Genomic DNA, 23,194 nt, shown 5'->3' on the forward strand with positions numbered 1-23,194 from the left:
TTTTTTTCCTGACTACTGGGCAGACTTGGGTTTTGCCATGTATGGTTATCAAGACCACAACTACTCAGTGATACTGCCCATGTTTCTTAACCAAACCAATGGAAAGGTGGCCCAAATCAAGTTTAACAACAGGCCTTGAACTGGAGTGACTTGTGTCCCCTGGGTTCTGTTTATGTGGAGGGAGAGGAGGCCATGAACTGCTCCACCATTGTGGATGAAGGTTAACTTTTGGCCCATCCACTGTCCCACTGACAATGACACTAGACATTAGTAAATAAGTCTAAATTCCCTTGTATGAGTCACAATGGATCATAGACTGGCTTTAGGTTACATGCCAGACATCCAAAATAACACCCACTGCCACCCCATGGTAGTTATTTACAGTTGGCTGAGTCTGGGCCCCTGGGAGGCAAGAATAAGGTCAATCCTGCTGATTAGCCTCCTCCTGCTGCTTGGAATCTTATTGATAAAACTGGTGCCTTCCAGTTGATTCAGACTCATGGAAACTGCATGTGTCACAGAGTAGAACTGCTTCATAGGGTTTTCTTGGCTGCAGTCTTCACAGAAGCAGGTTGCCAGGCCTTTCTTCTGTGGCACCACCAACCCTTAGGTTAGTAGATTAGCACGGACCATTTGCACTACCAGCAACCTATTCTACTGGTAGTAGACTTACTAAAATGCTGTATAAAATCAAAGACTACAGCCTTTGGTATAGATTACACCTCAACATAAAGAAAACAAAAATCCTCACAACTGGACCAATAAGAAACATTGTGATGAACAGAAAATATAGAAGTTGTCAAGAATTTCATTTTACTTGAACCCACAATTAACACCCATAGAAGCAGCAGTCAAGAAATCAAAAAACATATTGCATTGGGAAAATCTGCTGCAAAAAAACTCTTTAAAGTGTTAAGAAGCAAAGATGTCCCTCTGAGGACCAAGGCACTCCTGACCCAAGCCATAGTGTTTTCAATCACCTCATATTATAAAAACTGGGCAATGAATAAGGAAAACCGAAGAAGAATTGATGCCTTTGAATTATGGCGTTAGCCAAGAATATTGAATATACCAGGGACTGCCAGAAGAACTAACAAATCTGTCTTGGAAGAAGTACAGCCAGAATACTCCTTAGAAACAAGGATAGCAAGACTTCATCTCATTTTCTTTGGACATGTTAATCGAGAGGGACAGTCCCTGGAGAAGGACATCATTCTTGGTAAATTAGAGGGTCAGTGAAAAAGAGGAAGACCCTCAACGAGATAAATTGACACAGTGACTGCAACTATGGGCTCAAATACAGCAATGATTGTGAGGATTGTGTGAGACCAGGCAGTGTTTCATTCTGTTGTACATGGGGTTATATTGTGCATAGGGATATGAACAGCCTCTGTTGACCACATTTTGCAGGGTGGCCAATGGAGTGGCATACTTATATGAATATTCAAGTTTGGCCAAGAACATGTAGGGTGGAGGGATAGATTGTCCATGGCAGAGGCAATCTTTCATGTACTCTGAGCATCCTGCACACTCTTGCTGTGTATATGGCGCAATGAATTACTTAATATGGTCCTTCTAGGCAGGTCTTTGTAACTCACACACAATGATTCAGTGAGTGGGACTACGCAAATAAGGTGTATGGAAACTGCGATGGTTGGGGTCATGTGCCAACTTGGCTAGGCCATGATTCCCAGTATTGTGTGGTTGTCCTGCATTTTATGTGTTGTGGATCCTGACCTCTACATGTTGATAAGGCCAGATTGGTATAAGGTATGTCTTAGGTCGCAGCGCTACAGGAAGGCATGACCCAAGTCCCACCCTTACTAAAGTTTTGTCTTTTTCTAAGATGTGGCCTGCATCTAAGATGTGTGTCCTGGAGAGGCTCTCTCTCTCTGCATCTGGATCTTATATCTGGTTCATGATCAGTTGACCTCCCTAGAGACCTGCTGTCTGACCTGCCAGTTCTGGGATTCTCTGGCCTCCTCAGCCCCTTGGGCCAGGGGCCTAACATGTGACCTCATTTGCCAGCTTCCGTAGCTCTCTGAGCCAGCAGCCTGTGGTCTGAACTTCTGGTTTGAGTTTGTTAGCCCTTATAGCCCCATGGGTCACTAGAAGCCTACACCTGACCCACTAATTTGGGACTTACTAGCCTCCACAACCACGTGAGCCATTTCCTTTTTAAGGTTCGTGAGTTCTGTGAGACACTGCACCAAATTAGGGAACCCAAAGACAGGAGGGAGAGTACTGAGGGGAGAGGAAGTAGTTGATATTAGAGATGATGGAGTGGTGCAGCAAATCGGAAAAGATGGACGTTTGGGAAATCTTTAACCTCCACCTCATAGGAACCAGCTTTGTGCTGATCCTTATAAAAGAAATTATTCATTTAGTGTGCCAAGAATGCAAAGTCCTGACTGTTCTTCATCCAGGCTATTTCTCAGCATTGTGTTTGCAGTGAGCAACCTTGAGAGTTGAGGCAATGTCTCCTTCTGGGACAAGGAGCAGGCACACTTACTGCTTGCTATAAAAGAGGTGGATTCCTAACCTCAGTGTTCTTACTACGCAAACCCTCTGCATGCATACTATTCATTTGGGCCCCTCCACATCACCCTTGTGGGACTTGAGGGGCAAGGGAAACCAATGCATACATAATGCTTATGCTGCTTGCTGTGCCGTGAGTAATAAAGTCCTTTGTCTCTGACCCGAGACTCCTGTTTTCTGCCAGCATCCATAAAACAAAGAACAAATCAAGTTCTATATTGTTTCTTGTACCAAATTTCTATATTTTCTATTTTCTTGGAACTTAGCCATTTCACCCATTTTATTAGTCCTTCCTCATACTTTTATGATGTATTTGTAGTTACGTCTCCTTTTTTGTTTTGAATTATATATATATATATATATTGAACTTTAGATGAAGGTTTACAGAACTAGTTTCTCATCAAACAGTACACGCATTGTTGTACGACCCTGGTTAACAACCCCAAGATGTGTCAACACTTTCCTTTTCAACCCTGAGTTCCCTATTACCAGCTTTCCTGTTCTCTCCTACCTTCCAGTCCCTGCCCCAGGGCTGGTGCGTCCCTTTAATCTTGTTTTTTTTTTTTCCATGGGCCTTTTCAATCTTTGGCTGAAGGGTGAAACTCAGGAGTGGCCTCATTACTGAGCTGAAAGGGTGTCCAGGGGCCATACTCTCACGGTTTCTCCAGTCTTTGTCAGGTCTTTCTTTTTGAGTTAGAATTTTCTCTAGCTTGAATTATGTACATTTTTTCTTGATCAGTTTTGTTTCCAGTAGTTATTAATCCTTTTAAAGAGCCAACTCTTAGTTTTGTTAATCTCAATTTTTGTTGTTGAGGTTATTTTTTCTCTACCTCATTGTTTTGTCTATTATTTCTTTTGTGTGTGTGTGTGGGAGGGGAAGGTTTGCTGTGCTCCTTTTTTCCAATATCTTGAGTTAAATTGTCACTAATTTGTTTTCAACAGTTTTTATTTCCTGATTAATATATTTAAAGCTATATGCTTTCTTCTAATTACTCCTACTCTAGCAGTGTCCCATAATACTGATTCTAGTGCTTTTGTTATCATTTAATTATCAGCTCTAAATATTTTTTTTCCTTTCTGATTTTCATTTATACCCAACAGTAATTTAGAAATGCTTTTTTTAGTTTCCAAACACATTGAAGTTTTTTTCCCTATCGTTTTATTTTTTCTAATTTTATGCATTACAGTCAAAGAACATGGTTTAAATGATTATTTAATCTTTTTAAATTTGAGGCTTCCTTTAAGGGCAATATATAGTCTATTTTTTAAAAGTTAAAGGTATGCTTGAAAAGAATGTGTATTCTCAGTTCGTTGGGTATGGGGTTTTATAAATGTATATACATATGTAAGCTGTATGTTTATGATGGTTATAACTTCTATTGTTACTTTCACTGGTATATAACACCTTCCCTACTTCTTTTTTTCTGAAATTCTATCTTGTCAGATAATAAGATTGGTACTCCAGTTTTCTTCTGGATTATGTTTGCTTGGTAAACTTTTTACCATTTTTTTTTTTTTTAATTTTCAAACTTTGTGTCTTTTCAAGTATGTGTCTCTTGTAGCTGATATATTGTTGAATCTCTTTAAAATTCATTGTCTTTCGTTGAGTTTTATTCATTTATATTTATTGTGGTTACTCTTATATAAGGATTCATTTTCACCATCTTCTTTGGTATTTTTCATTTACTGTACTTTCATTTTGTTTCTTTTTTCTTTCCCTGAATTCCATTGTAGAGATCAAGTTTTCTTCTGGCTGGTGATTTAAAAATTAAAAACTTACAAAAAGTCTAAGTTAAGAGTGATTCCACCATCACCAGTTACATCTCCATGGAAAAGTTACTCAATCTCTCTTGCCTGTGCCCTCATCTGTAAAATTAGGAGAATAAAGGTATCACGACCTTGCATAGTGGTTATGACAATCAAATGAGTTAACACATATAAAACTCTTAGAATAGTGTCTGGTAAGAATAAAGTTCTTTATTGTTGGCTGTTATTATATTGTTATGATGAACCAAAAAAACCTGTTGCCACCAAGTTGATTCTGACTCATAGCGACCTTACAGGGTAGAACTGCCCCACAGGGTTTCCAGGAAGTTCTTAACCACTGCACCACCAGGGCTCCAGGGTATATACAGCACTTGCAGTGGCTGACAGTTCAGCTGCTAACCAAAAGGTCAGTACTTTGAATCCACCAGCCACTCCTTGGAAACCCTGTGGGACAGTTCTACTCTGTCCTACAGGGTCGATGTGAGTCGAAATCTGCTCAACAGTACTGTGGTAGTTATGAAGGTTGCTCTAAATACCCATAGTTGTGTTATTTTGCTGTTGATTTCTTAAACTTATCAATATTTGTATCTTCCCCTAAGACAAGTATTTTACCTCTTCTTATGTTCCTTTGTTCTTTTTCTCCTCCTCCCCACCCTCCAGAATCTTGTTATTATCTGGATTCTAGACTCTTTGTCTTAAGTTATTATGGATATACTTTCTTTACTTTGACCTTTTTTTCACTCTTGATTAAGACACATGTTCATCTTTAATTTCCACATCTCTTGCAGTACCTCCTAGACTTACTTCTCTAATTGAGTACTTCTTCCCAAAGTATTTTTAATGTGGATCTTCACTTGACATTCTGAGACTTTGTATTCCTGAGAATATTTTTATTACACCTTCAGATTTGGATGACAATGTGACTAGTTATAAAATAATAGGTTCAAAATTCTTTTTCAATACCCTGAAAATACTGCTTTGCTTGTGTTTCCAGTGTATTGTTCATTTTTAGGTTATCTGCTTTCTCTGGGAGCTTTTAAAACTTCCTGCTTTGATATTTTAATATTTCATTGTGGCTAGATGTAGGTTTTCCATCTCTATTTGGTTTTCTATGAGCTCTTTTAATAAGGATCTCAGATGTTATCCTTCAATTCTGGAACATTTATCTCCATTATTTCTTATTCTCTGCTCTCCTTTTTTATATTTCTAAGACTCATTATCACCTGGACGTTGGCACTCTGTTCAAATCCTCCAAAACACTTAGCTTTTCCTTTACACTTTCAATCTTTTTCTGATGCTTCTTTTAAGAATATCTCAATCTTATCTTCTAATACACTAATTTAAGCTGTATCTATCCTATTGTTCATCTTAACTCCTGTGTTTTTTATTTCCACTATTACCTTTATCATACCTCATATTTTCACTTTGTTCTTTTTTGTGTTGTTTTATTCTTATTTGATACTGATCACATCTTCCTTTGAGAAGGGATTGTGTTCAATGTGTTCCAAGAATAGCAAGGAGACCGATATGCCCGGAATAATCAGAAGAAAGAGTGGTGGGAAATAAAGTCGGAAAGGTAAAAGCCGGGGGTAAATTATGAATGGTATTGTAGGTAATGATCACTCTAGTTACTCTGTGAAGACTACAGAGGGTTAGGGTGGAAGCAGAGAGACCATAAGGAGGTATTGCAATAGTCCAAGAGGATGGTTTGAACTGAAGACAGTTGAGGACGAAGAGGAGGTGAGATGTGGTCAGATTCTAGATAGACGTTAATAAATTGGATTTGTGGTATGAAAAGGAAGAGACTAGCTCTGAAGTTTTTGGTCTGAGCAGCAGTAAGAATGGTGGTGCTATTTACTGATTTATCATGACTATAATGCATCTGCAGCCCTGGCGGTGCAGTGCTTAAGAGCTGCAGCTGCTAACCAAAATGTCAGCAGTTTGAATTCACCAGCTGCACCCTGGAAACCCTTTGGAGCAGTTCTACTCTGTCCTATAAGGTCTCTATAAGTTGGAATCAACTCGATAGCAATGGGTTTGGTTTTTTTGTTTTTATAACACATTTAAGTGGAGGTATTGAATAGGCACTTAGATATGTATCCAGAATTCAGGAAAAAGTCCAGGGCTAAAGAGAGAAATCTTGAAGGTATCAGCAAAAGAGGAAAGATGAACTGAACCCCAGGGTACTTCTACATTTAAAAGTTAGGAAGAGTCAAAAGCATAAGAGACTGAGAAGCAGTAGCCAGGTAAGAAAAGAAAACCAGCATGATTTGGTACTGGGGAATCAAAATGAAGAAAATGTTTCACAAAGGAGAAAAAGCATGTCAATTACTGCTGAGAGATGGAGTAAACGGAAGACGAATGGCCTATCTGATTTGACAACATGGGAGTTGTTGGTGCCTTACCAGAATGGTTTCACTGGAATGATGAGAAAGGATGACTGTAGTAGTCCAAAGAGTTAGCATGCTTGTTTTTCTCCAGCTATGTTCAAATGCTTAGGTACAAAGGCATACTACCAAACAGAAACCCACTGCCTTTGAGTCAATTCCAACTCATAGTGACCTTATAGAACAGAGCAGAACTGCCCCATAGAGTTTCCAAGGCTGAAAATCTTTACAGAAGCTGACTGCCACCTTTCTCCCATGGAGCAGCTGGTGGGTTTGAACTGCTGATCTTTCAGTTAGCAGCCAAGTGCTTTAACCACTGCGCCATCAGAGCTCCTTCAGATGCATAGCATGCATGGTTGGGTATAAATAAGATTGGGGTTCACAGTTCAGAGGGACAGGGAATTTAGGGCATATGCAAAAACTGATGTCTGTGCGGTTAAAGAGTGAAGTGAGGATGATGGAATTACAGACACAGAAGAGGTGGTAGGGTCAATTGTCTGTAGATGCTGGTAGAATAAAATCATTGTTGGAGTAAGTATATTAAATGAAGTAACCAGGAGAGATGAGTAGGATGCTAGAAATTGAGATTTTGGAAGCAATGACAAGACTGCGTAGTATTTTTCAAACCACAGGTTGAGTTCCACAAATGGGTCATGAAGTTAATTAGGTGGGCTGAATTTGCATTTTTAACCCTGGCTGCAGATCAGAATTACCTAGAGAACGTAAAAAAAAAAAAAAAAAAAGCTACACCTTGCTCCTAGAGATTCATTTAGTTGGTCTGGTGTAGGATTCAGCCATGAGATTCCCATTAAAAAAAAGTTCTCCAGGTAACTCCAACATGCAGCTACAGTCGATAACCATTAGTCCAAGAAGATAATGACACAAAGAATGATAACACAACTAATGGTAAAAAAGACAGCAAGCCAGGTGCTAAAATCTTCTAAGAATTGAGGAGGGTAGTATGAAATCAGATGTGTGATAGAGAACTGCAGTAAGGTGGGGTAGCAGGTGGCTTAATCCAATGGTAATTAATGTTCTCACAAAGAGCATTTGCAAGTGAGAAAAATGTACACACACAGCCTGTTCAACCATTTTGTGGAAGGGTTACTAATAGAAACTTTGACTTCATATATTTTGAACTAACTGGAAAAAAATAAAATCAGTAAAAAAGTGTGTCTGGCACCTAATGTCCATATCCCTCCATATCCCACCATGATAAAGTCTGATTTGAGTAAATTTTTACTCAATTTTAGAATTAAATAATATTGTTAATGTAAAATCCACAAGAAACTATTTGAAAGAAAGAAAATTAACTACACAGTTTATTGCAAAATCTATGTCAAGCTCCATTACTTAAAATTATTTAAAACAAAACTTTCAATATCTATAAAAGGTCAGAACATTCAGTATTTTGAGATAAAACCCATTAAAAAAATTATAGTATCATGGTTATAAAAATAACAATTATGGCAAGTTAGATATTTTTAAATTATTGAAAAAATTAAAAATAAAATACCTAACAAAATATGTTTGAATATTGCTTTGGGGGAAAAGGTGGGAACAAATATTTATTTTATTTACATATTTATTAAAAGATTTTCCATGTGACACTGCAGTCACACTGCTCTTATATTTTGCTATAATACATAAATTCACACAAAGGAGATGGGGTACCTCAAATTACAAAGATGGTGGAAAAGGAAGTCACACCACATCCAATTATCCACTGAATTATTGCAAAGGCCATAACCAGAACATATAAGGCTATTAATTTTAGAAAATGAGTTCCCAGATAAACACACAAACTCTAGTTTTTTAAGACACAGGTGGAAACAAAATGTATCAAAAATAATTGTTCTGACTCTTCTTCCACTTCCCTACGTTAGTGTTTAAGTTCTTTCTCAGTCATAATGAAATTTATTAGAACAGGATTTTCTTCAAATGTGTATGGCTCAATGGCTCAAACACGATTAGTTTCTGTATCTGACATTCTACTTTGTACTTCTTTTCTTATTAACATAAGTGGACACGCACCCATACATAACCTAAATTATTTAAAATCACAACTTTGAAAGTTAATTGTAAAAAGCTGTTTTCTATTTCTATGCCACAGTTCAGTATTTAAAAATGATTTTGGGAGACTGATAAATTATAATATACAGGTTTAGAAGCAAAAAACGAATATTATTGTATATCTCTGAATAAATTAAAAAATGTTTTATTTACCCTACATAACTTTATATTCTGAAATTTTAGATTAATACACCGAGGAATTTTATTATTGAAAAAAGTCCCAAATTTCTGTTCTATTGTTTTAAAAAACTTTGAATACAGCTTTTAGTTTGACTTTGACAGAATCTGTATTATGTGAAGAGTCCAAGTGATAGCCAAAATAATATTACGTATAGTACATAAATGTATCTTTTTCATCACAGTTCTTCCTATTGACAATAATACATTATATACGGTGATCACTATTTTAGCAAGATTTTTGCTAAGTCTATTTTAATACTAGGCCAAAATATATTCCCCCTGATGACACACAGTAAATCTGTGAATAATTAATTTTATACTTAGAAGATAAGTTAAATGTGATGGAACAGCATCAAAGTTAGTAATTCTTCAGGAATGCGTTAAAGATATAGGTTATAAACACAGGCATGAAAACCAAAAACACTTTAAAAACAAAGATTGTAAAAATATTTTATACATACATCATGGCTCATTAAGAAACATGTTATCAAAGCATAATATGAATAATACGTTAATTCGCAGTATAAACACACTCTGAGGAGTAATTTAAGTCAGTTAATAATAAAAATACATATATTACAGCTATCACTATTAATACATACTTTGTTCTGTTATATATGAAAATATACACATGGATATTAAATTATTTTCAAACTTTTTTTTACATAAATATTCACTGATTTAAAGAAAAGTTGACAGAGGTAGAATCTGTGCCAATGTTCATGATTTTCAGGACCAAGTACTTCAAATACTTCCATTTCTATTCTGTCCTTTTAAAAATCCATACAGCCAACTTACTGAAAGCCATTATTCTGAAAAGGGAGGAGAAGGTGACTGGGAAGAAAAATGATAAAGTTACTCAATATAGTCACGGAAAAACTGAAATTCAGCAATATTTTAATAGATATATAGTTTTATATATATATATAGGGTCGCTATGAGTCAGAGTTGACTCGACGGCACTGGGTTTGGTTTTTTTGGGTTATATGACATTGAATAGTTGCTATGTACCATTCTATACTTCAAAAAGATATTCCTGGCAACCTACAAAGTACATTAAACCCAGAAAACAAAACAAACAGGATAAAAACTATTGTATGAGCTCTTATTAAATTATATTTATTTTTTTATGCACGTGTGCGTTTATTATAAACATACTAAATGAATGATACAAATACAGTGACTAGAATAATCTAGTATAGCATGTTACTGAGAAAAATTACTTAAAAGAAGGCAGAGTATGATGTCTTCAACCCTTTCCTGTTGAGTCGATTTTGACTCATAATGACCCTATAGGCCAGAGTAGAACTGTCCCATAGAGTTTCCAAGGAGTGCCTGGTGGATTCAAACTGCAGACCTTTTGGTTAGCAGCTGTCACTCTTAACCACTATGCCACCAGGGTTTCCATGATGTCTTAGTTTCATAAAATTATATACAAGTACCATAAATTATGTTGTCTGAATCTTAAAATAGCATGTTATGGGTAGTCAAATATTTTTGCTAATAAAAACAAAACCAAACCCGTTGCCATCAAGTTGATTCCGACTCATAGCGACCCTACAGGATAGAGTAGAACTGCCCCATAGAGTTTCCAAGGAGCACCTGGCAGATCTGAACTGCCAGCCTTTTGCTTAGCAGCCATAGCTCCTACCCACTATACCCCCAGGGTTTCCCCATTTTGACTAATAGTGTTACCTTAATATGCAATCTAATCACTTTAGGCAATTAAAACACACACATAAAAATATGAAAAAGCTCACAAAGGAAATACTGAAAAGGTAATTATCTTCCTCTCAATCTAGAAAGATTTATCAGACATGTCAAAAATTGAAACAAAACACTATGTATAAGAGAAAAAACTTGGAAATATATGTCCCATAAAAGGAGAATGATGAAATAAATCACAGAATACCCATACGATGAACTGTTAGATCACTATTTTAAAATGGAATTTTTGAAAATGTTTTTATTAATGGGAATAAACACTCATAACAATATAAAGAAAGAAAAAACAGAAGAAAATGAAACAAACAGCATAAAAGTGATTTTGAGCATATCTGTTAAATTGGAAACCCTGGTGACATAGTGGTTAAGAGCTTCAGCTGCTAATCAAAAGGTGAGCAGTTCAAATCCACCAGGTGCTCCTTGGAAACCCTATGGGGCAGTTCTACTCTGTCCTTTAGAAATGCTATAAGTCGGAATAGACTGGACGACAATGGGTATGCATTTTTATTATAGATTAAATAAATACTGGAAGGAAGTATACCAAAATGCTAACTGCTGTTATCTCTTGGATTGTAGGAAACCCTGGTGGCGTGGTGGTTAAGTGCTACGGCTGCTAACCAAAGGGTCGGCAGTTCAAATCCGCCAGGCATTCCTTGGAAGCTCTATGGGGCAGTTCTACTCTGTCCTATAGGGTCACTATGAGTCGGAATCGACTCGATGGTACTGGGTTTGGTTTTTTTGTTTTCTTGGGTTGTAGGATTAAAAGTGATTTTTGTTTTCTTTACATTTTTCTGTATTTTATGTTTTCTCATTGAGTATGTACTAGATACAATAATCACAACAAAAGTATATCTTAAAAATACAGAACACACAATTTTTAAAATGTAAAAAAAAAAGGATTATATATTTTAACTACTACAGAGACACTGTAATCACTTGTAAAGACAATGGTTTTAGAGTTGGGAAACCTTCATAGTTGGGCTTAGTATTCATTTCTGAGTGCTTATGGGGAAGCCTTGGTGACAATGTTCAGAATATATGATTGAGAATGGGTAACCAACCAACGACCTTATTAGCATACTCTGAATTTGTTCATGATTGTAGAAGTTTTCTAATTCATCACTACTTTAGGAATTGCTGCAATCCATATGTTCTATACCAGTGGTTCTCAAAACACAGTTTGGGAATTCCGAGGGGTCTCTTAGACCCTTTCGGAGGAGTCTACAAGGTCAATCCAATTTTTGTAAGGTCACTCTGAGTAGGAGCTGACTCAATGGCAGCTAACAACAAATGACAAGGAGTTATTTCCTTTTTTATTCTTATTCTCTCACAATTGTACATATGAGTTTTTCAGAGGCTACATGATGTGATAGGCCAGGTAGTAAATAACTTCGGTTTTGGAGGCTTCAGGGTCACTGTTGCAACTACTAAACTCTGCCGTTGTAGGAAAAAAAATAATATACAATATAAACAAATGGGTGTGGCTGTGCTCCAATTAAACTTAACTTACAAGAACAGGCAGCAGGGTGGAGTTGGCTGAAAGACCCTACTTAGCCAAATCCTGATCTAAAAATGCAGCTATCAATCAAGCATGAGAAGATGTGTCACAACAGAAATAATCATACGCAAAATAACAAAGCAGCTTAGAAATTATGAGGTCACAGTGATTGCATAAGTGGCCCTCAAAGTGAAAGAGGGAAAAAAATGTTTTGAACAAAAACATTGCCATCTGGAATTATTTAGTAGAATGTCTTAGTAGAGTCCTAGGCTCTACAAACAACAATAACCCAAAAACAAACCTGTTGCTGACGAGTCGATTCTGACTCATAATGACCTTACAGGACAGAGTAGAACTGCCTCATAGGGTTTCCAAGGCTAGGAAGCAGACTACCACATCTTTCTCCTGTGGAGCAGCTGGTGGATTCAGCTGCAGACCTTTAGGTTGGTAGCTGAGTGCTTTAACCACTGTGCCACCAGGGCTCCTACGAACATCAATAACCCCTGGGATATCAGTATGCTGTTGTTAGGTGCTGCCGAGTGGATTCTGACTCATAGCGACTATGAGTATGTTAAAGCACAGCATAGAACGAATGTTCACAATGAGGATTCTGAGTCATTGAGGAAACGTCCAACTATCCTTTATGTACTTCTATTGGAAGAGGCAAGAAAATGCATAATTTTTAAAAAGGCTGACTTTACTATTTCTGTCTACAATAAGGCATTGTTCACCTTTCGAAGACTGGGTCTGACTCAGCTTCTTTTGCATTCATTCCCAGTCCAATGAGTTGGCAAACCTGACTCTTTCTCAGTCAAATCTGCCCACCTCTCTACAACCACTCTGGAAACCTGTTTTGGCATATTTGTAATATTAGAGCTTGTACATATGCATAGCCAGTGACCCAGAATTTCACTCCTAAGTATACATCCAAAACACACACACACACATCTGCTCACCAACACATGGGTACTAGGATGTTCATTACAGCACTATTTGTAATAGCCCAAGCTGGGAACCATCAACTGCCCACCAACAACAGAATGAATACATGGACTGTGGAATGTTTACACAATGGAATACTACAGAACAACGAGACTGAACAGTCTACAAGTACATACGACAATATGGATGAATTTCACAAATGTACTGTTGAGCAAAAGAAGCCAGAAGTGTATGATTTCATTTATAAAGTGTCTAAAAACAGACAAAATGAATCTATGCTTGTGGCTTGCTTCATTAACTGGATGCAGGATACATATACATAGGTGTGTTCAATCTGTGAAAATTCATTGAGCTATACACATATGATATACCACTTTTCTGTATGAATATGATCATTTAATTTAAAATAATCTGTCCTAGCTTTCAATTATTATTATACTGATCCTAAACTGCCCTCATTCCACACCTCTTACTCGTCTTCCTACCTCTGGTTTCTATCCTCCTCAATTTGGCCCAAACACAGTTGTGAAGTTAATCTTCCACAAACAATACTTTCGTCACAATGCTACTGTTGTACATGTCCTATACACAGGAGGACCTTCAGTGGTTCCTCCTGGTTTACAGAATCAATCTGCAATCTCCAACTTAGCAACATATTCAATGTATATTCTATATATCCCCCTCTACCTCCCAAACTTTCCCCTCATCATTCCCCCTTAATCTACCCTTCCTGCCAGACCGAGTCTACTGCACCATGGGCATTCCCGTTTCTATGCTTTTATTCACTTTTCCCACCTACTGCTTATACCCTGAATTTGGTACTTCATCAAATACTACCCTGTAATATCTTGTATTGTCATTTAACGTTTTACTATGGATGATTTCTTTTTTAATTGAGGTATAATTTACTCACAACAATGTGCACGAATCTTAAGTGTTCAGTTCAATGAGTTTTGATAACTGTATATACCTCTGCAGGCAGCAACATTAAGACATGGAACACTTTCACTAACCTAGAAAGCTCCCCTGAACACTCGTCTAGCTAATCTCCCCTTCCTCCACAAAGTTTTATCACCACAGATCAGTATTGCCTGTTCTTGGTATTACACACACACGTACCTTTCTGATAATTATAAGTTTCTAAGTTCAGGAGAATTTGAAGGAGACCTCAGGGTAGAACTAAGGGGCGGTGTAGGAAGGCCATGTCGACGCATCTCTTGGATTGCTCGTTCTCTGTTGGTAAAGATCAAACAAGAGAAATAACACACTGTGAAAAACCGTAAAGTGCTATACAAATATGAAGTATTGTTACTGATATTAAAAAAAAAAAAAAAATTATTAGCTAATTATTTTCTACTAAATTAGTATTTTTACTAAATTTAAGTTCTATGTCCTTGTATGATCTTTGAGTAATTGATAAATATTTCACTCAAAAGACTAAGAATTTAAGAGATTATTTAAAGCAATTATGGTCAAACTGTAACTGTAGGCATAATAATAGTTCCAGTTTCCAGTGTCTGACACATGGCAATCCCACGTGTACCAAAGTAGAACCACGCTCCATATGGTTTTAAATGGCTGATTTTTCAGAAGTTGATTGTCCAGTCCTTTCTTTCATGGCATCTCTGCGTAGATTCAAACTTCTAACCTTTCAGTTAGCAGCCGAACGTGTTAACCGTTTGCAGCACTAGGTCGTCATTAAAATATTTTAGAAGCAAAAGGCTCATAATACATTTAGTGAAAAAGTGGGTTATAAAACAGGATACTAAGTGTACAGACAACACAAACACACACACACACAAATACATAACTAGATGTTAAACTCTAAGATGTTAATAGTGTTTATAAAAGGTAGAACTTACAGATAGCTTTGATTTTCTTCTTCATACCTTAATATTTTTTTAAAAATATACCACGAACCTGTTCTATCTATTCTTAAAAATTAAGTGCCTGTACATGTACAGGCAAATTCCTTAACTTACTTACCTTTCTGAAGTATTTGATGCTGTTAACCACTCTTGGCTTCTATGACACACTAAAAAAAAAAAATGACACACTACCCTCTCCTAATTCTCTTTCTACATATATGGCCATTCCTTAGTCCTTTTACTGGATCCTTTTCTTCTGCCTACACTTTAAATGTTGGTGTCTTCCCATGCTTTAAATACTTACGTATGCCAACAGCTCTCCCAAATCTACATCTTCAGTTGTGCCCTGTGCTCCAGACATATATGTTTCTATTGCACATTCCACAGGGACCCCAAGTGCCCTAAATTGATCTTCCCTTACTGATTCCAGACTAGGTTAGATATCATCTATCAATGTTCCTATAAAATCCTGCACCCATCTCTGTACCTGCAGTTCCATGCTGCTTTTAAATGGTCTGTATGTGTCCTCCTCATCATACTGAGTTCCCTGGGCATTCATCATTCATTTGGTATTCGTGGTACTCGGCATAGTGCCTGGCCCTAATGGAAACAATATTTGGACTATTGTGCAGAGGCATTGTCAGTAATAATGGGCTCTTATATCACACTAAGCTGAATTTAGAAAGGCTGGGTACTAAGGTGTGTGCAGTTTTACACGTTCTATGTCAGATCAACCTTACATGACAACCCTCTTCCCCTTCTCAGGCACATATATTCACTCACCTTCCTCCTATTAATTCAAAGACGGTCATTTGTACTGCAGTGTAGGGGGCAGATCATGTACTGTTTGCACTTCACTCGCTTCTTACTAAAGCCCTAGGACCCAACTCACTCCTGAGTATAGATTTTCAAGTTGGTAGGTTCCCTCCTCTGCCCTTTTTTTCTCATCTCTTCCTGCATGTATGTCTAGCCCTCTTCCTGCCTCAAAACTCCCAAATGTCAGAAATGAATCTGTACTGCTTTCCTTCTGAGTCTAAACCCAGAGAGCACAGTGACTGTATTGTCACCCCTTTCTGGGCTATTCAGGCTACGGTCTAGATTTTTTTCTGTCTTGAGTTTTTCAGTATCCAGGGTTTTCCAGCATTTCTACCTAGTTGTGTCTCTCAAACTTTTTTCATTATCATCCCACAAAGGAGCCATTGTAGACATTTTTTTCCTTATTTTCTGCCCTGTGAAATTTTAATACCACAGGTATACTGTATATCTGTTTATGTACTGTGGCCTTTTGGAGGGCCATTGCAATATCTAAGGTTTTCTTGCCCTCCCCAAGAACCAACTTTTTCCCCCTTGATGGAGGGCAGTATTGGTCCTTTTAAGAATGTATGACCTAATTGGATGGTATGGAGTAGGAACCACACGGTCATGTGGCAAGCCTTCTTTGGGGACTAAGGGCAGGGAAAAGGGGGAAGGAAGAAGGGACTTCTAACTCTGGCCTATAGAGAGTTTGGAAACCCTGGTGGCGAGGTGGTTAACAGCTATAGCTGCTAACCAAAAGGTGGGCATTTGTAATCCATCAAGTACTCCTTGGAAACCCTATGGGGCAGTTCTACTCTGTCCTTCAGGGTTGCTATGAATCAGAATTGACTTGACAGCAACGGTTATAAAGAGTTTAGGATCCTTGAGTTGAAGAGAATTTGTCATTAGGAAATGGAAATCATTATATATGTATACTTCAGCACATTCAGAAACAATATCTTCTAAATTATAAAAAATTAATAACACTTCCTTCATTTCATTGTTGCAAGCTCAGGCTTCATTCCTCTTTGGAAGCATAAAGATCGACTTCCTAGCAAATTCGGTTTATACTCCAAATAGCACATCACTCAAAAGTTTGTGATGCAAATGGATAAAAATAAAAGAACATAAAAATTGGCCTAATAAGCAACTTGATCATTCTTTGATAATGAAATCTCAGGAATGTTGATGTCTATGGTATTTACACAGTAGGGCAAGGTTATACAAAAGTAACTTGACAATTAATTTGCAAATTAGACTTCAATTTTAACTCTTAAAGCAGGTCTCATTCCTGTTTGTATCACTTGGGGATTCAAATCTTCAACAATATAAAGCACATGAACTGAAATATAAGGGAGCATGAAGATGACTAAGCTGTAGGGAATATACTGTAGAGGTTACAAGCACAGGGTTTAAAATTAGACACACACGCCTGGATTTTAGTGTTGCCTATGCCATTTACTATTTGTGTGACCTTGGGCAAATCACTTCACAATCTTAAACTGGGGTTTCCATATCTGTAATACAGGCTTAAAAATAGATTGTCGGAAGGATTAACCAGATACATATATATTATTTGGCACATATTTGTTAACTGCTGTTATCATCATCATCATCTTTATGATGACCTGTATTTGGAGCTTCCTACTTGGACCATATTGTTTTTGACCCCTGTAGAATCTCTGGTGGAGTCTCTGGGTGGTACAAATGGTAAACACGCTCAGCTGCTAACTGAAAAGATTGGAGGTTCAAGTCTACCCAGAGGTGCCTTGAAGGAAAGGCCTGGCAACCTACTTAAAAAAAAATCAGCCATTGACAACCATAGGGAGCACAGTTCTACTCTGACACATATGTGGTCACGAGTTGGACTGACTGAACAGCAACTGGAGGTGGTAGCAGAATCCCTCTTAGCTTGTTGGTTCCCTATCTATACTCTTTGAAATACTGTCCTTATTTTCCCCAGAGGAATACTATAGGAAACACGTATAAAATACTTGTTATTTTGTTTACTGCAGTGATGTTGTCTTCCATAACACTTGTTGCCTTTTTAGGAAAAAATACTAAAAAGAATTTCTCTTAGGTATTAATACTAAAAAAAAGTGGGTTATTTGTAAGCCATATAAAATCCTTTTTGGAATAGGATAGGGAATAAATAAAAACATTGTCTAATGCTAAATGCTTTTTCTTACCGTTCATATCTTTCAGTTGAAATTTGTCTTTTCAGAGCATCATAATCTATTTGTAATTGCGCCACTTTAGTTCGAAGCATGGTGTTTTCCCGGCTTTGGCAAGTTCTTTAAAAACAAATTTAAAAATCAAAAAAATAAGTAAGAAAAATTCTGTTTTGAAATCATATGCTATAGATTTTTTGTTGTTGTTATTAACAAATCAAATGGAGGTGATGTTTAAGGATGGAAAAAGTAACTCTCTGAGCCTCTGGAGCTTCTATTACAAAATTTTCCTTTTCATCCATCTGATTCATTTAACAAACATTAACTGAGCTCATACTATGTGACAGGCACTGCAGTAATTCTGGGGACACAAATCTGAACAGGACATGAACTGTAACACTGCGATGTAAACTGTCTTCAACTTCCTTGAGCCTAGCCTGAAAATAACTAAGCCACCGGGAATATACTGTAGAGGTTAAAAGCATGGGATTTAAAATAAGACAGACATGCCTGGAAAGAGAAATATTTCTCTTTTTAAGAGCTAATTCTCCCACTTGTGCTATCTACTCTGGGTTTCTTCCTTTCTTCCAACAATTATGCTCAAAGTTCTCCATCCTAAAGACACCATTATCAATACCCTAAAAGGTAATCAATACGCTTAAGAGAATCAAATCTTATGGCCTTTTCTAAGTCTTTTATTCTAACCTCAATACCTAAAACACTTTTTCCCATACTGATTCCTCTGTTCATTCCTGAAATTCAGGCATTTTTCTAAAGTCCACTCTTTTCATTCACTCCATCAGGCCACCTCTGTGCTGAAGATCCAAACCTATACCTCCAAACATGACATCTCTCTTGAACTACTCCTCTAAATTTCCAAAAGCAGCAGACACGCCACTCAAGTATTTTAGTTGTGTACTACCCTTCACACTTTCCCCTTCCCTTCCCCCTACAAAAGGAAACATTTTTGACAAGCTATCTTCCTCACCCAGGTTGATTTAGACACTTACAATTTGCTTTCTGAAAGGGTTAACTTCTCTTTAAGTAACTGAATTTCTGTATCCTTCTCATGGGATGATAGATGAGAATGAAATTCTTTATCTCTATTTGTAGCCAACAATGATTCAAGGTTTTTAATTGTATGTCTCTCACTTGTTAGTTGTTTTTTAAACAGGTCTGCTTCTGATTTTACATTTTCTAATTCCACCACAACCTACAGGAAAAACAAAATAAGATTATTTTGGCACAATTTTAGACTTACTCTGGAAAACTCTTTAATCTTACAATAGAGTTCTGCAGTGTTGTTCATCCATCAGTTGCTTCATTTTGGGTTGTCTTAGTTATTGAGGCTGCAATAACAGAAATACCACAAGTCGATGGCTTTAACAAAGAGAAATTTATTGTCTCACAGTCTAGGAGGCTGTAAGTCTGAATTCTGGGTGCCAGCAATAGAGGTAGGCTTTCTTTCTCTGTCGGCTTTGTGGGAAAGTCTTTGTCATCAATCTTCCCCGGTCAAGGAGCTTCTCTCTTTTATATCTCAAAAGAGATTGACATAAGACACAACTTAATCTTATAGATTGAGTCCTGCCTCATTAACATAACTGTCTCTAATTCTGCCTCATTAACATATAGAGGTAGGATTTATAACACACAGGAAATTCACATCAGATCACAAAATGGGGGACAACCACACTGTATTGGGAATTACGGCCTAGCCAAGTTGACACACATTTTGGAGGGACACAGTTCAATCTGGGACATGGGCATTGGTTAAAGATTTTGAACCACTTCCTTAACCATAAGAAAAATACCTCATTTTCAAATTAACTTTTCATATTTTTTACTAAGGGTTTATTTGATAATAAGACCTATTCCAGCCCTCAAATAGTTCTCGTTCATGCTATTTTTCAAGAGATGGTTATTAACAATGAAATCCTAAAACGTGGTCAGCTGTGGTGCAGTAAATTACTTAATATGGCCCTTCTAGTAGTCTTTGTGTGAGTCCCACACAATGACTGGATAGGATTATGCAAATGAGGTGCTTGTGGCCCACCAAGGGGATCGGACAGCTTACAAATAATGGAAATAAGGTGCATGGAACTCTTTTGGGAATGGGACCATGCAAATAAGGTGTATGGAACCCTAACAAGGAGATTGGTCAGTTCTGAAATCCCACTAACCTTAGCCAATCCAGAAACAGAAGAGGGGCCTCACTACCACCAAGAAGAGCCAGGAGTGGAGTGCATTATTTGGACCTTGGTCCCTATGCTGAGAAACTCTTAGACCCAGGAGACACAGAGCTATAGCAACAGAGAAGGCGTGAGTTGGTGAGAAGCGGCAGCAAGTGCAGCAGAGAAATGGCAGCAGCAAAACCAGGAGACTGGCAAGAGATGGTGCTGACCCATGGTGTGAGAGAGCTGAGTGCCCTCGGGCAGCAGGTTTGCTGGCAGAATGGGGTGCCTCCGGGCGCTTGGCAGAGCAGCTGTCACATGAATCAAAAGAGCTGAGCGCCACTGGACTGAAGCTTACCAGTGGAGTAGGGTACCTCCAGGCACTTAATAGAGGAGCTAAAGAGCTTTGCAGAACTTGCCAGAGGTCAGGCCAAGGGCTGCAGGGCTGAGAGGCCTGCCTGCGGGCACAGATGAGAAGCTATCCTGACCCAAGAACTGTATCTGGAGTCATTCCTGATTCTGTAATTGTAACCTGTTGCTCCATAATAAACCTCATAACTGTGAGTATGGTCTGTGAGTTCTGTGTGGCTACTGCAACAAATTATCGAACTCAGCAGAGAAGCAGAGAGTGCCATGGGAGGAATAGTCGGTGTCAGAGGTGGTAAAAAGATTGGGGGGTGGAGGTATATCTGACCTCCGCCTCATAGGAATCAGCCTTGGGCTGTTGATCTTCTCTTCCCCCCTTGTGAAGTTAAGAGTAGATCAGATGCTGCTGTCATGCCATCTTTACACTGGCCTATCAGCAAAAAGAAGCCCTGGTATCACAGTGGTTAAGAGCTCGGCTGCTAACCAAAAAGTGTGCAGTTCGAATCCACCAGCTACTCCTTGGAAACACTATGGGGCAGCTCTACTCTGTCCTATAGGGTCACTATGAGTCAGAATGGACTCGATGCAATGGGTATCAGCAACAAGACCCTTCTGATATACTAAAACTGTGCACTCTTGACTACATCATCAAGCCAGTATTTTAGGCTCTCAGTAACAGAAAATATACTACTAGATGAGTGAAAACTGAACACACACATGTTTGAAAACCCACACTGGGTTGTTTAAAGTAATGCCTCAGTCTGGGAATGAGAAGTTCCAGCTAACCAGACTTTTAAAATTACGTTAGATATAAATTCTTGGAGATTTTTATTGGAAAAAATATTCTACTTAGGAAACAATGAACTGCTCAAGTCTTTGTTCAAGCCTAACTTCTTTTTTTTGTGATTATTCAGGTAAGGATTTTATTTGCTTTTCCTTCTCAAGGCCTCTTCTTCATTAGTACTCCAAAATAAAAAAAATGAGTGAATAAATAAACACATTATTAAGTTTAAGGTTAGCAAAATATATTCCTTTTTAACATCTGGACCTACAGAGCATTAGTTCTGGAATACTAAAAACTGATGGTAAGCAAAAGAAGCCTAACTGAGATTCAGGGTTGTTTCAATAAGAACGAACAATTTCATGTCTCATCCCTATTTCTTGATGAAGTGGAACATGTTATCTCTCCCAGAGCCCCATGAACTACTCAATATATATCGGACAAAAGGAAGAAAGTCACATTCTCTCAAAACTAGCCAGGCTGACTACCATGGATAATTTAGTATGTAACTTCACAGTCTATTTTCTCTGCATGTATATATATATTTTTTAACAAAAATGATGATGCTTTGCAATCTGCCCTTTCAATATCTTAATAAGAACAGATTTTTGTAACCTTTTAAAATTGCTGTTGATTGAGTATTCTGTCATTTCAATGGGCAACTATTAATTACAATTTAGGGATATTATGCTGTTTTGAGTTTTCAACTATTAATAAACCACTGAGATGAACATTCTCATAGATCAATCTGTGCGCATCTCCATGGTTCCATTTAGTCCTGGCAATGTGACTGTTGAGCCAGAAAGTTCACAAAGCATATGGTTGTTGATATGTTTGCCCCTGAGTTTCAGGTTCATGGTGAACATCAGAGTTACTAAGCGTCCTCCTCTACCAGCTGGCAGGAAGATCTTGGCTCTTGGGGTAGTCCAGGCAATTCTTCTCACTTTCAAATTCTTACTGAACACAGACTGCCTGAGATCATCACTGACATGTCCTGCTACAGAAATTACTCTACTGCTAATGTTTGTTGTACTTAGGTGCTACAGAGGTGGTTCCAACACAGAGTGACTCAAGGTACAAGAGAAGGAAACACTGTCCAGTTCTGTGCCATCCTCACAATTGTTGTTATGCTTGAGACCACTGTTGCAGCCACTGTGTCAATCCTTCTCATTGATGGTCTTCCTCTTTTTTGCTGACACTTTACTTGACCAAGCATAATGACCTTCTGCAGGGACTGGTCCGTTCTGATAACATGTCCAAAGTAGGTAACACAAAGTCTTGCCATCCTTGCTTCTAAGGAGCATTCTAGTAGTCCTTCCAGAACAGATTTGTTTGTTCTTCCAGCAGTCCATGGTATATTCAATATTCTTTGTCAATACCATAATTCAAAAGCATCAGTTCTTCTTTGTTGTTACTGTTGTTGTTAGGTGCAAGCATAATGTCCTTTTCCAGGAAACGATTCCTCCTAATGATTATGTCCAAATTATGTGAGATGAAGTCTCGCCATCCTTGCTTCTAAGGAGCATCCTGGCTGTACGTCTTCCAACACAGATTTTTTGGTTCTTTTGGTAGTCCATGGCACATTCACTATTCTTCGCCAACACCATAATTCAAAGGCATCAGTTCTTCTTCGGTATTCCTTATTCATTGTACAGCTTCTGCATGGGTATGACGTGATTGAAAACGCCATAGCTTGGGTCAGGTGCACTTAGTCTTCAAGGTGACATCTTTGCTTTTCAACACATTAAAGAGGTCACTTTGCCCAATGCAACGCATTGTTTGATTTCCTGACCACTGCTTCCATGAGTGTTAATTGTGGATCCAAGTAAAATGAAATCCTTGACAACTTTGGTCTCTTCGTTTATCATGATGTTGCTTATTGGTTCAGTTGTGAGGATTTATTGTTTTCCTTATGTTGAGGTGTAATCCATA

General features: G+C 37.8%; 1 protein-coding gene across 4 annotated transcripts in view; it reads right to left on the bottom strand.

Annotated features, from left to right (window-relative positions):
* Nucleotides 1–7,459: 7,459 nt before the first annotated feature.
* Nucleotides 7,460–23,194, bottom strand: part of CEP135 (centrosomal protein 135) — a 92,762-nt gene continuing 77,027 nt past the window's right edge. For 2 of the 4 annotated variants that reach the window (XM_064285769.1, XM_003415888.4), the window contains 4 exons: nt 18,955–19,157; nt 17,963–18,067; nt 14,230–14,343; nt 7,463–9,779 (listed from right to left, as the gene is read on the bottom strand). In XM_064285769.1, coding sequence (XP_064141839.1) covers nt 14,241–14,343; nt 17,963–18,067; nt 18,955–19,157 — 411 coding nt within the window. In that variant the 3' untranslated portion in view covers nt 7,463–9,779; nt 14,230–14,240. Of the gene's footprint in view, nt 9,780–14,229; nt 14,344–14,438; nt 15,579–17,962; nt 18,068–18,954; nt 19,158–23,194 lie in introns of those variants that run through there. The other 2 variants (XM_064285770.1, XM_064285768.1) reach the window with 2 other exon arrangements.

This window comes from Loxodonta africana, chromosome 5 (genome assembly GCF_030014295.1).
Source record: "Loxodonta africana isolate mLoxAfr1 chromosome 5, mLoxAfr1.hap2, whole genome shotgun sequence".
NCBI lineage: Eukaryota > Metazoa > Chordata > Mammalia > Proboscidea > Elephantidae > Loxodonta > Loxodonta africana.